We start from the raw sequence: 14,663 nt of genomic DNA, 5'->3' as shown, positions 1-14,663 counted from the left end.
CTTCCCTGACCGGCCCTCACGTGAAGTTAACATAAAACAATGGATGTGCTGCATTGATTTTGGAAATGGTTAATGGTTTGGCCTGATAATACTGTATGGAAATCTTGATGCATGCTGATCAAATATATTACGTATTTACTGGCAATTATTTTAATAATTAATGCTTATCTATGTATATATTTCACATTCTTCATTAGAAGCGGTTAATTTCAGTTGGCGTTTGGTACACAATATTAATGTAATTTTACTTGAAATTTGTATTTCACAATTATAACCGAAACTATATCTACACACAGCAATTTATTGAATTAATCTATTATTAATCCATGATAATATGCCTTTTGTAAATGTATTAAAAATGAAAAAAAAAAAAAAAATGAGAGAGAGATTTGCTTGTCTGCTCAGGGTTCCAGTTTCTCATGTGGCCCTTCTGCAAATTTAATTGCCCAGCCCTGGGCTATATCGTTGTGTGCTTCTCAGTCCAGGGTATTAAATCTGATTTGATCCCATGTCAGCTAGGTTGGGCTCCTTCATTGTTATCATTGAATAATAAGACAAATAATATCACATTCAATGGCAGCACTCACTTAAATAATCAGTTCACGATTTAACTCTTATTCTGAGCTATTATGTGTTTAGATTACCAAACTACTGCTGGTCAGAGGCATACATTGTACTGCAGTGGCTTCAGGGCTGCATTCATCTCGCAACACTTCTCACTCTGACCACAAGGTGGTAGACTAGTAATGTTATGAAACCACGGCTCTGAGTCCATTTCACAATTTTTAAGTTTATTTGACGTGAAGTGAATTTGGTAAACTGTTCTGTCATTTGAATAAGTAGTACGAATTATTCAATTTTATTTAATTTACCAGGAAGCATGATTTATTATTTACAAATAAACCATTTTCCTCTATCTATGCCAGTGATTTGCAATTAAATGCTTTTTCATTAGATGGTAGATGATACAATACTTATGCACCTGTTGACATTCATACAATAAAATAGGTCAAGTTACGCCGAGAGTAAATCGATTTGTGTATGAATTAAGACAGGATCTTCATTATTTTAATATCATATATAAATATCTATCTATCAATCTCTTCTTAGGTCTTCCTCTTGCTCGCTGGTTGGGAAACTGCTTTAGCGAATCACCTACATACAGTTTGGATGAATTAACCTAATCAAAAAGTAATAAATAAAGGTAAGAAATTAAATAAAGTTGTTGCCCGTTTGCAGCTATAGTATACCAGTTTCCTCTCTTTCAATTTTTCAACACGAAACCTATCCAACAACATGTATTAAGACACATTTATGCTGGAGCATTAAATGTTTTTTCTTAAATTGCTCACAAAAAGTTGGCCGCATACAAAATGTCAATAATTTGAAATGTTCCGTTTCTTGAGCTGGAGAATTCAGAAACAAATGGACCCCCTGTTTTTCTTTTTAAATTATATTCAGACAAAGCAGACAAGTTTAGATAAAAATTCAGCATTGGAGTAGCGTATGTAATAATAAACTTAATAATGTCTCGTGAAAAAAGTGTCTTTTGTTGCCTTTTCATTTAGAAGTCAGGCAAAATGATAAAATAGCAGCCATGGTAACGCTTCACCATTATGAGGTCTAGTTCTAGTTCACTGGTGACACTTCCTCCAGTGTTGTTCCTGTTGGCTATGCCATGTGGATGTGTGATGTACCAAAGCTATGTCTATTTGCACAATATTAAGGCTATGTCAAGCATATCAAGGCTAAGTAAGTCACAGGTTTGCAAGTGGCTGGCTGTCTATTCTCACCCAAAGTCGTTGCCCAATGGCAGATACACAACCGAAGATGGACTAATATTAAAGCTGTGTTTGCCAGCAGGCAAAACAATTGCTCTGTGTTGACGTAACAACCAGACACTTGACTAAGAGACTTCTTGAAGTTGGAACATCCCTAATTTCAAAACATTATTAAGTGACATCAATGCAAATAATATAATAATTACTGTAGGAATACACCGTAGCAAATAATACAATTCCCATTTAGGAACATTGGTCTCGCCAATCTCATGCAATTTTGGTCTTGTCAATCTCATGCATCTTTCATTGTTCACCTGACTGGCTGAGATCAGATGAACTCACAGAGATGACGGTGACGCGAAGATGATGGTGACGATAAATTGGATGAATACGTAGTGAGCGAGGGGTTGGACAACACTTGCGCCTCCTTTCTGGGAGTATATGACATGGAGAGATAGCACAAAGGTGTGCCTTCAGTTTAGCTGTGTATGAAAATGATCTCTTGAAGCTAAAAACTGGATCCAGTGCTTTCATATGCGCTTGACTTACATACAAGTCCTACTCTCAAATGGAACATCTCGGAGATGAAACTGGCACTAAGGGGTACGCCAACTTCACCAAGCCCTCCCTCTACCTCACTGAGACCCACTGAATTATTGGACTGAGTGGTTTGGTAACGGGCTTTATATCCACTTAAAGGTGGATCCAACTCCTTGGGCCACAAGCTCACCAAGAATGGAGATCATCTAGAGGATTTTTCAGGATTCAGAAGTATCAAGGCACATATTGAAAAAAAAAAAAAAGACACCAACATGTCTTTGGAAGCTTTGAAGGGGCAGATGCTAAACCCTGGAACAGAAGAAGTGAAGAGTACGGTGGGCAACTCTTTAGGAAAACTGCAAAGGTGAGAGGAGGTTTTTTTCCCAACAGTTGTCTGCCTCGAGGGAAGATATTTAAAAAGTATTTATTGTACACTCAGTGTGTTGTGACGTCTGCTGTCAGAGGGATAAAAAAAAATTCTAAGATGATGCAGTCCATACAGCAAACACTAAATTGTTGTGCTTGTAATGTAAGCTTGGGTCAATTTTAAAACAGTAATACATACCTCATGTCTCATAAATAATTCACAGCGCTGTGTGTGTGTGTGTGTGTGTGTGTGTGTTTAGAACCAATGCAACAGTTATATCAAGAAGACTCTTCCTCTCATATTGCTGCTTAGTTTTTCCATTCATAATTTACTGTGTTTTGTTTTCTATCCTGAAGAGTTGCAAAAAGGTAGCAAACTGAAGTAACAAACATGAGAATCATCTTGAAGTAGAAATAATTGCAATTTGATACATGCCACCGCAAATTACGTTCACAGTTTTCAACACGTTTAATCAATATCTCTTTGACACAACATGATGACATAATTGGTTTTTCATAAGAAGACAATATTTTAAGTAAAAATATATAGACATTTATCCGAATAAAAACATGTTCTATGTGCCCCTACTAGTCGAAACATGACATTCTGATTTGTATTGCGTTGTGAAATATGAAGTAAACAGCAAAATCCACCCGTTTTTATCCACCTCAGTGACTGACCATTTTGACACTTGCTGAAAATGACATCACAGTTGCACAGGGCTCAAGAAATGACCAATATCATATCTCTGTCTCTCTCTCTCTCTCTCTCTCTCTCTCTCTCTCTCTCTCTCTCTCTCTCTCTCTCTCTCTCTCTCTCTCTCTCTCTCTCTCTCTCTCTATATATATTTCTTGGTATATATATATATATATAGTATATAAAATATAGAATATAGAACATGTTACATTAAATTATATATATATATATATAGTATATAAAATATAGAATATAGAACATGTTACATTAAATTAAAAAAAAAACTTAACTTATATCATTAGATTGCACACGTGCTGGATACTTAGTGAGTACAAATATTTCAATCAATCGCATCATGCAAACCTTGTGATTGACTGGCAATCTGATTTAACCTGCCTCCTGCCTAAAGTCATCTTGGGATAATCTCCAGCTCACCCACGACACAAATAAGGACATAAGCGAATTCTGCTATTTTCTGTGCAGGAAAATTGATGGCAGCAATGTAGAAGAGGAGAACCGCATTGAGTTGACAGAGGATGGGCGTCCGGTGGCATCTACGACTCGTCCTGCTCCGCTGCTGGATTGCAGCTGTGGCGGTCTGCCCAAGCGTTACATCATTGCCATCCTCAGCGGTCTGGGCTTCTGCATCTCCTTCGGCATCCGTTGCAACCTCGGTGTTGCAATCGTGGAGATGGTTAACAACAACACTGTATATGTGAATGGAACTGAAGTCCTCCAGGTAGACATTTGTTTGAGATATATTTAAAGAAATTCTATCTTGATAGTTAATCGAAAAGCTGTGTGCTTTCATTATACACAGTCCATCTTTTTCTTTTTAGAAAGCTGAGTTCAACTGGGATCCGGAGACAGTTGGACTTATCCATGGCTCTTTCTTCTGGGGCTACATCGTCACTCAAATTCCTGGTGGTTTCATCTCAAACAAGCTGTCTGCTAACAGGTCACATCTATTTATTGATTTTATTTGCTTGGCTTTCTGTAACTACCAGTTCATGACACTTGTTGCTTGCTCTCAACTGAAAGCATACGGATTATTCGCTAGTAACAAGGCGAATCACTTGAGTTACAGTAGATGTGGCCTCACTATTTGACAAGAAGTAGGTCACTCATATTGTTGTTTTTACAAAGTCTCAACATATTCATGAATATGTAATTAATCCGGCTCGTCATAAAATAAACCTTGCAGTTTCTCGAGTTACTGAATTCCACAGGTATTGGTAATACAGTTTATCCAGTTGATGCCAAGGGCATTTAGATTAGAGTGCGTGTCATTATTGCATAAAAAAACATATATTCATTTTACGGAACAAAAAGACAAACACCATCGAGAAACAGTCCAAGAGTGGTGTGTTTAAATGGTTAAACCTGTTCAGTGCTCCGAGCAGTGCCGATGAAGCAGATAGTAATCCTGTAATAAAAGCTTCACAGGAAAAGAGGACACGCCACTGACAGAGTTAATAATGAAAGATCCTGCCTCTGATTTCTTTCTGAAACACCAGCCACTGGAATATTACAAGTGTCACTTACACTGTTTTGGAAAAAGAGAACAGGGAAGATTCAGAGAAGGAGAAAAAGGGATGCAGGGAGCAGAGACGAATAGAGTACAGGGGTGTCAAACTCACTTTTGTCGCGGGCCTCGTATGCAATCTAACTGTACATCGCGCGTGTTATTCATCCTTGTAATATTCAGTACTGACTTATAATATAAATACAGTTAAATTGAATTTTGAAGACAAATAAAATGTATAAAAAAGATGATTTTCTGCAAATGAGTAAAGCGGCCAGGGACAATTAATTATTAATTCATTATGAATTAGTAATTCATTATTAATTAATGGTCAATGTCTGCTTATTTTTTTTATCAGGGTGTTTGGAGCAGCCATTTTCTTGACGTCAGTGCTGAATATGTTTATCCCGTCCGCAGCGAGGGTGCACTATGGCTGTGTCATGTTTGTCCGCATCCTTCAGGGCTTAGTTGAGGTAAGAATAGGAATAGAGAATAAGGAAGTTACAAAGAAATGACTAAAGGACATGCTTTCATTCATTTTGGCACATTTCCCATCTAGGGTGTTACGTACCCAGCGTGCCATGGGATGTGGTCAAAATGGGCCCCGCCTCTTGAGCGCAGTCGACTAGCAACAACATCCTTCTGCGGTGGGTTAAAGTTTCTAAAGAATACATAAATTGTCAGTATGTGCGAATGGATGTTTCGCTCTATAAAATGACACCTGTGACTAGCTGGCGACCAATCCAGAGTGTGCAAAGTCAGCTAGGATAGTATGTTCCAGCTCACCTTTGACCCCAATGGAGACAAGCTGGATAGAAAATAGATGGATGGAAGAATTGGTCGTCAGGTTCCGTCAAGCGATGCAAGCTTGTTGCGTAAATACGTTTTTGATCGATGCTCGCATGCATGAGCAATGTACTAATTGTGGACACTTGAGAAAGGTTTCATATAAATCAGATTTTTTATCTTTATCTTCTAGCCTACTGTTAAAATTAAAAATACTAGATGCACTGTAAAATTACCACATGACCCAGCATTATCTTATGGTAATATATCGTAAGTCCAAATACACTATTACAGTTAAAGCAGTAAATTATTGGCCTGCCCGGCGCCAGTAATTTATTGTTATTACCGTAAAAGTCTGTACAGCGTGCCCAACAAATGACCTCAACCCCGTCAAACAAGCTGGCTCAACATCAGACGTGGAAAAATTGCACATGACTTTGCTTAAGTTTTTCATTCTGTGTCCAGTAAAAATTGTCTTAAATGAAATGCATCTTGTTCCAGGATCCTACGCGGGAGCCGTGATCGCCATGCCTTTGGCTGGTGTGTTGGTTCAATTCATTGGGTGGCCGTCAGTGTTTTACATATATGGTAAGAAGGTAATTGTCATGTAAGCATAATTAGTGAGAATAAAGTGTCTAGAGCTGCCCTGAGCATTGAGACAATAAATCAACGAACTGTGAAAGAGGAAATGGTCATGACATTTCAAAGTGGAAGCTCGTCGTCCTTTAGTTTTCACACTGGAAACTAATTCCACAAAATAATTTAACTGATCCATAACAGCAAGTTTGTATAAATCATAAATCACTTACCAGTAACAAATCACCAATTTTAAAGAAAATTTCTCCAAAAAAGAAAAAAAAAAGACTTGAAGCTATTTAGAGATTATATCACAGTAATGACAAATTTAGCCTGTGAGAACTAATTGGTTATTACCATATAATGAGCACTTAGAAGTACGCATGAAGTTTCAGCTTGATGAGAAACTGACACCTACAAATCTAATGAATACAGGTGCATTTACAAATAAATAAATACAATATTTTCACAGCCAACCAACATGCAAGAAAGGCACGGGGAATCATTAATGGATTCCTATCGTCACCAACCAATCAAGATGTTAGTTGGACTTTGAATGCGTTGCACAATAAACCTTATCTGAATTGCTATGGAGATTGATTAAAATGATTAACAATGACATCAAATTTACATCTTGCTAGATGTGTTTTAATAAAAAGCCACTCTGCTTTTTGGGTGATATGATCTCATGATTTATTGATATAAAACAGCCCTTTCCTGTCTGGGTGCTGTGACTCATCTTTTCATCTGAATAATAATGAAGCTTCTCAGGTAGCACGTCAAAGGTTTCAAATTGGTTTAATGATTCTGCCTTGCTCTCATCAATACTTTAAAAGGATTTTGCCACGTTCTCGTCACTCCTTTGTTCCATTGACAAAAAGGTGTTTTCGGAATCCTGTGGTACGTCTTTTGGCTTCTGTTGGCCTATGGAAGTCCTGCGGTGCATCCGACCATCACGGACGAGGAAAGAACGTACATTGAGTCCACCATTGGTGAAACAATCCACTACCAGAGTGTGAATAAGGTATTATTGCAAAGATTATTTCATGCAATATGTCAATGTAACAAACTCAAGAACCCCCCTGCTTCTTATGCAAAAAGAAATTCAAGACACCGTGGCGCCGTTTCTTCACTTCCATGCCAGTCTACGCCATCATTGTGGCTAACTTCTGCCGCAGCTGGACCTTCTACCTGCTTCTCATCAGCCAGCCGGCATATTTTGAAGAGGTCTTTGGATTCCCAATCAGCAAGGTTCGGACCTCGTGACACAAAGGCGGAGCGCAAGAATCATGGCAACGTTTGATGTTAAGACTATGTTGCTCTTACAGGTGGGGATCCTGTCTGCTGTGCCCCACATGGTGATGACAATCGTTGTTCCGATCGGAGGACAGCTAGCGGACTTCCTGCGTAGTAACAAAATCATGACGACTACAAATGTGAGGAAACTCATGAACTGCGGAGGTAAGTTGAGGAAACCATGGCAACTTGTAGACCAAAGGTGAACACTCTGAAATAAAAAACATTCTTCTTCATTAGCCCACAAAGGTGCATACTGATTTACTAGCAGTTGACAAATATTAGTATATTTGTTAGTGAGGCAAACATTAATTATTTGCCTTCTAGCTGGCATTTCATTATCATCACTTCTCTTTGCAGGCTTTGGTATGGAGGCTACTCTGCTGTTGGTGGTTGGCTTTTCACACACTCGTGCGGTGGCCATCACCTTCTTGGTGCTTGCTGTGGGCTTCAGTGGATTTGCCATCTCAGGTACTACAGTGGTACCGCAACTTACACTTTTGAGAACCTCACTCGTGATTTACAGGAGTTACATGTGAGCCTCAGGCACCAGTGACAGAGACAGAGAGAGCTATAAATGTGCATAGGCGTACAAAAAACGTTTTTGGACAGCTGAAATAATAAATTAAATGCAATTTGCACTCATTTCAATGGAGGAAGTGGATTTGAGATCAGAATAAATTGAGTTATGATTGTGGTCATAGAATTCATCTACTGCATGTGCGGAAACTTCCAGCAGGCATTATTAATTCATGTTGTTCAATACACAATCACATGCTTCCATACTTTGTTGGCAGGCTTTAATGTCAATCATCTGGACATCGCTCCTCGCTATGCCAGTATCCTGATGGGTATTTCCAATGGGGTGGGCACTCTGTCTGGGATGGTGTGCCCTCTGATTGTTGGAGCCTTGACCATTCACAAGGTACTTTTTTTTCTCGCACAGCTGAACGACTAGATTATTTTATAGTTGACTATAGTGTGATAAAAATCCAGTCAAAATAAATTTATAGATATTTCATACAGGAGGTACAATTTTTTCCTAATGAAGTTATTCATTTTAATTTTACAAACCTTGTACTCTCTATGGGTTTAATGTAAAGGCGTAGCACATGGGCCGCAGAAGAACACATTATGTTCGTTCGTTCGTTCGTTCCTTCGTTCTTTCGTTCGTTCGTTCGTTCCTTCCTTCCTTTGTTACTTGGTTCTATGCTATTCTATTCTAATTTATTCTATTCTATTCAATACCAATCGTGATGAAAATAAAAGCTCTAAAGATTTTGAGTTTGGAATTTTATTTTAGTATCAAGATGGACTCTGCTCAAAGAAAATTGATGGACACATTCAACTTGGTTAAAAGATGAGAATAATTCACCATTTGGAAAAACTGCAGCAGTATTTCTAGTGCAAGATATTTCACAATCCCTTTTATCTCAGAGCCATATCAAGAGCAGGGGCAGTGTTTCTTTCAGGATATTCCTTGACTTTATTCATTCCTCCCTTCCGACAGACCCGTCTTGAATGGCAGAATGTCTTTGTTATCGCATCCATGGTGCACTACACAGGGGTCATCTTCTACGCTATCTTTGCTTCGGGAGAACAACAGGAATGGGCCAACCCCGAGAGTACGAGCGAGGACAAATGTGGCTTTGTCGAAGAGGACGAGCTAGCTGAAGAATCGGAGCTCAAAAGCGAGAACATGAAAATGAGTTACGGAACCACGGATAATGCGTCAGGTCGTAAACACGGCTGGACAAAGAAGAGAGGGGTGACCATGCAAGAAGAGGATGAACATTGTGCTAATGGAGACTACCTGAATGGATACCAGTGAGCAGCTCTGTGGAGGTTAAGACCTTCACACTTTATGGAATTCAACCATAATGTCCTTCAAAAACTTTCATCAATTTATATGAAAGCACCTGTTTCACAAAAGAAGAAATGTTGTATCCCAATCATGATTTTAGAATTCATTTGTCTTGTTAACTGTCAAGTGTCGCCCGCTATGCAACATGCAGTCTGGGTTTGCTATTGGACCATAGTGATGAGTGTGTTGTTTTGGCTTGAATGCTATTGAGCGGTGAAAACATAAACTGTAATAATCCGAAACAAGAGCTGTAACAAAAACTGTGACTTCACAAAAATGATAACGCTCATTTTTGATTAACACTATTAGATAGAGGCAGGACGGTGGAGTTGTGGCTACCCTGTCGAATTTCAATCTACTTGTCCTGCATTCCACAAAAATCAATTAAATTGAGTTACTTCATTAAAGACTCAAATTGTCCATATGTGTGAATGTGAATGGTTGTTTGTGTATTAGTATGTATCTTGTGACTAACTAGCATGTACATACTTGGCAACCCGCCTCTCGCCACTCAGCCAAATGGGTTAAGGCTCCAACTCACCAATGACACTTAATGAACTTAAAAAAAAATGGATGAACTATCAGAGAGGTATGTATTTGTTTGATTTTTGGTAAGAGACACAATGGAGTGCCGTACATCACCTCAACTAAAACCATAACAATTATAAACATAAATTATGAAATCGATACACCTGTCAAAGACATTCAAAAGTGAGCATTCTTTGTTTTGATACAGTACCTCGTGTGATCTTGGATTTGATCTTGGCTCATTTGACTAGTATTGAGGCAGGTGGCTATGTGTTTGTTCAATTATTTTTCCTGTAAATTTGACCTTTTTAAATAATATATATAGAGTAGGGTAATCTCAGAAGCATTACCAGTAAATTAAGCCTACTTATTGTTTAGATGTTTGGTAATTTTGTAGTGACACGTACTGCTCATGTTTTGTGCGAACAATCTATTCCAAGGGTGTCAAACTTATTTTTGTTGCGGGCCGCATAAAAATGGCTAGCAATGTCCTGATTTTTTAAAAGTGAAGACACTTTGTAGTTTTAGTAGTGACACAAAGTCGATGCAGAATTTGTCTTCGTGGGCCACATAAAATGATGTGGTGGGCCGTATCTGGCCCCCGGCCCTTGAGTTTGACACCTATGTATGATCTATTCTGTATGTTGTAATTAGAGACAGAATCACCTTGGTTTTTGCTTTGAATGGACAAATTAAACTACATTTGCCCTGCATTCACTTCAAGGAGTGTCAGATTTACTCTGCATCACACTGAATTATTTGGGAGTATTTAACACCACGAGTCCTATTTTAGTGCAAAACTTCATTTTTGTGTCAGTGTAAGTCTAGTCTTACGCACAAAAGCGGGGGTATCATTAATTGAACGGATTATAATCCTCATTATCTTGAAAAATATTCTGTATTTTAAAAGCACCCCGTAATTATTGTGTATGTTTGTCTGTTATAATGGATTCATGTGCACATTGAAGGGCATCTTGCTGGTTCAGAGGGGGTGAAAGGTCCAAAATTAAATAGAATTAAATCACTTGATAAGAGCCACCCACACCTTAGGTTTTGCCACTCCCCCTGCCACCCCAATCAACCTATCAATACTAAATTAAACATTTCATACTCTGGTTACGGGTGGAAGCTCCTCGATGCTCAATCCTCCCCACCTTGACGCACGTTTAAGAAAACTGAGACGCTCTTATGTCAACAACTTCCAGGTTGCTTTCAATGCTTTGAGCTACAAACTTAATTGTGTGTTTGCTAATTGTGTTAGAATGATCCTTGTGCAATTATGTTAGTTTTCATGGAAAACACTAAATTGTCTGCAACCCCAAATCTTTGAACAATAGTGTATGTTAAAAGTCAAATTAATTATCGAATCAAAATCAACATAAAAACCTAAATTTATAGGTTAATTGCCAGTTGTGGGATAAATCTAATACATACGGTAAACATGATAGCAAAACAGATTTCTTTTTTCAAATGATTTGGTTTTCAATATTCACTCTTAATTTTAAGTTTTGCACCATAATAGTGAATTCGCGAAAGAATACTATAAGGTGGCATTTGATGAGTACTTTTCTTTTCTGAAACTACAACAAAACTGTCCCTATCTCTGACTGTTTATATTTGTAGGTGTTTACATTTTGCTTTTTTTTTTAAGGATGAAGATGGCTCTGTTTCCCATCACAGTGTGGTAAACATCCTTTGTCTTATCTATGTTCATACAGTGCTTCAAAATAATTACTTGACAGAATATTCTTCACTGGTGTCACACATACAGTGTTCTTTTTTTTTTTTTAAATAACCTGCTTATGAGACAATATTATTATTGATCGTTCTTGTTGCGCTAAAGTCCTTGAGTTCTTGTGTGTCTGTGTATCTTTAACCCTGACCCTCACACTACATGGGTGGGTAGAAAAAAAAAATAGCCTTTCAGCTTTTTGTCAATGTTAGATGTACAGTTGTAACGGTCCCTTCACAGAGTCCAGCACTGGCGGCTTGTTCCCAAACACAAACCACAGAGTCCAGCAGCCAATGGCAAAGGTTCTGTTTATTCCAGAGAGACTGTTCTGTTGACTCAGAACAACGCCATTTGAATGGAGCAACAGCCCATCAATGATTAAACTATCGTTTATGGGGAATATTGAGGGGGGAAAAAAGAAATGTCTCATCCTATGGTCGCGTGGACAAGCAGAAAGACAAAGAAAAGGATACAGTTAGATGCAGTCCACAATTATTTAGGCATTATTGTATTTTCATCCACTTGCGCAAAGGTCAAGTGTTGAAGTTTAGGTTTAATTCAAGAGCCTTGTATCATTTTTTCATTTACAGCTGTTGAATTAATTTCATGACTACTGTGCCGCCATTTTCAAATATTTGGGCAAATGAGTTGCATTTGAGAAGTCGCTTATGATCACTTGAAATAATGATAATAAATATATTGTGGCTTTATCAAGTGCTTCACTGTCGGTTTGTAACTCAGACTTGCGTGCTCTGCATCATACTAAGTGGATGCACTGTATGTTCCTTGTATGTGTTTGTGTATGTGGGTGGGATACTCTGATTACCAGAGACGACATGCGGTAGCCTCTCAGTCTTTTTGAGATAAAGAGAGGCTTTTTTTGGCAAGTGTGTTTCAGCGGGTTTGGGGGTGGGGGGGATGAGGACAGGGATGGACAGTTTAATTAATAACCACCATCCTTTTCTCCCTGACCTTAGTTGGTCACACATGCTTTAACCGAAGCTCACACACAAGCATGGTGCATTAGAAAATATTAATGGGTGCTGTTTAATTAACAGTGTGGACATCTGAAAACGCAGGGAACAAAGAGATTCAAATAGTGGGACTCATTCAGCGAGGAGAAGGTAAGGACCAATCGCGCATGTTTCATGATGGTGAGCCCACGTGTGTCCAAAAGTGTGTGCTTGGTGGCGGATGAGGTGTCGAGCTGCTGTGTGGGCAGTGGGTTGCAGTAGGATCCCTAGGGAAATTATTTTAGTTAATCAAGTATTGTTACTGATGGCACATAAAGTCTATAGACAAACTCATTTGAATGCCGTACAGGAATGAACTTTCAAACTTGCTGTGCTTTGCTGTGCTGGTGTATGTTGACATTATGTTATGGCATGATTTGTTAAAATGAACATAAGAAAACTAAAGTTGGCTAGATTAAGAGTCAAAAGTCCTACTCTATGATGCAAAGCAAACCACTGTCACAATAATGACTAATTTGTTGCATAAAAAACTGTGCAGTTTTCTTAGTGCATATGAATGCAAAACCAAAAAATAAACCAATGGCTCAATCAAAACACGTTTGGATAATTTAGTCATCATACTGTACCAGTGTGAGGGTGACATCCGAGTAATCCGACTGGACGCCTGTGATCGTGTTGCGACATAATTGATTTTTTGTGCGAAATTTTGGCTTGGATCATCCCGTAGAATTGTGCGGTATTTTAGAACCATTAAGAGAAAGTCATTGTCTACCCCATCAAGGTTGGCTCATATTTTATTCATTAAGTTTGAGTACCTCTATCATGCAGTTGAGTTAAGGATGATAAGAAAGACTAAAAGTTTTCATTTCCTAAAAGGAGAACAATACACTGAGGACTACAGTTGTGACAAATAAATCACAGCATGTCATAGAAACTCCTAGGTCCATAAATAATCTCCCATGTGATGTCAGGAGCATTCTGATTGTTGTCTCAATATGTCCAAATATAATGCCTTGACCTCACTGCTTTTTTGGCCTTTTATTCTCATCGATATGAAAACAAGCAAAGGGGAGAACGTGCGCTAACTTACCAGTTACCACACAGGGAAGCCGATGTTCAAACCAAGACCATCAGAATTGTGAGGCGGCCTACTAACCACTGCTGCTATTAACAAACCCATTTATTTAAGTGATACCTCTGACGGAGTTGATAAAAATGGACAAAAACTAATATTAGCAAAGGCTAGTCAACAGCTGCTGTGTGATAATACAAACAATATTGCTGCATTAGATTGTGCAGGTAAAATTAGCAAAGTGTCCAGTTAGTCTCACAACGCTGGAGAAAGAGTAGAGAGAGTTTGTTAGGAAACCTCCAACATTGTACAGACAGTGGAGTAACACTTGTTTCTTTCATGACCTTCATCTGCCACCTCCCTGCAGACAGCTCAACCCTGTGTGGGAGAGAACACTCGACAGGTTTGTTGATGTCCACACTCACAAGCTCCTACTTAATTACTTTTCAATGAATGTGTCACTGGCTGCTACAGGCGGACCCAGATGAGTGTTGAAGAGATCTTCGCTCTTGTTACAGTGGGAAACGGACACGGAAAACGTCCGCGTGGCTCAGTTTCGCCTAACAAGCTTCCTTCATGAATGAGTGGGTGGGCCCCGACATTGATGTGGTGGGACCACTACAAATCCCACCTACAGATGAATTTCCCATCTCAGAGAACTCCCATTTATTTGGTAAGTCTGCTTGGCATGAGACACATATTTGCTAATATATAGGCAACTGATTTGGATTTCTGTTCATTCTTTTGTCAGCAAACATAACCCAATGAAGAAGAATGTAAAGAAATAACCTCACTCACACACACACACACATGCACACACACACACACACACACACACACACACACACACACACACACACACACACGCACACATACACACTCCAGTACACTGTGCTGTGTGTCTGTAAGGGGCGTGACCTAACGCG

At 38.8% G+C, this 14,663-nt stretch overlaps 1 protein-coding gene across 1 annotated transcript; it reads left to right on the top strand.

The window, feature by feature from the left end:
• Window positions 1-2,147: 2,147 nt before the first annotated feature.
• Window positions 2,148-9,851, top strand: slc17a8 (solute carrier family 17 member 8). The gene is made up of 12 exons (XM_049723828.2): window positions 2,148-2,685; window positions 3,868-4,123; window positions 4,224-4,342; window positions 5,268-5,382; window positions 5,469-5,556; window positions 6,197-6,283; window positions 7,153-7,295; window positions 7,373-7,522; window positions 7,600-7,732; window positions 7,928-8,038; window positions 8,365-8,492; window positions 9,078-9,851. Exons 1-12 carry the CDS (start codon window positions 2,594-2,596, stop codon window positions 9,396-9,398), a joined length of 1,743 nt encoding a protein of 580 aa, XP_049579785.1. The 5' UTR covers window positions 2,148-2,593; the 3' UTR covers window positions 9,399-9,851.
• The last annotated feature ends 4,812 nt before the right edge of the window (window positions 9,852-14,663 follow it).

Source organism: Syngnathus scovelli, chromosome 6 (genome assembly GCF_024217435.2).
Source record: "Syngnathus scovelli strain Florida chromosome 6, RoL_Ssco_1.2, whole genome shotgun sequence".
In the NCBI taxonomy this organism is placed as follows: Eukaryota; Metazoa; Chordata; class Actinopteri; order Syngnathiformes; family Syngnathidae; genus Syngnathus; species Syngnathus scovelli.
This window is presented reverse-complemented; position numbering and strand designations above follow the sequence as displayed.

Excerpts from the sequence above, each read along its gene's own strand:
- slc17a8 (XM_049723828.2), top strand. The coding sequence starts at position 2,594 with ATGTCTTTGGAAGCTTTGAAGGGGCAGATGCTAAACCCTGGAACAGAA. Across the intron at positions 6,284-7,152 it reads GTCAGTGTTTTACATATATG|GTGTTTTCGGAATCCTGTGG; the intron begins GTAAGAAGGTAA and ends ATTGACAAAAAG. Across the intron at positions 7,733-7,927 it reads GAAACTCATGAACTGCGGAG|GCTTTGGTATGGAGGCTACT; the intron begins GTAAGTTGAGGA and ends TTCTCTTTGCAG.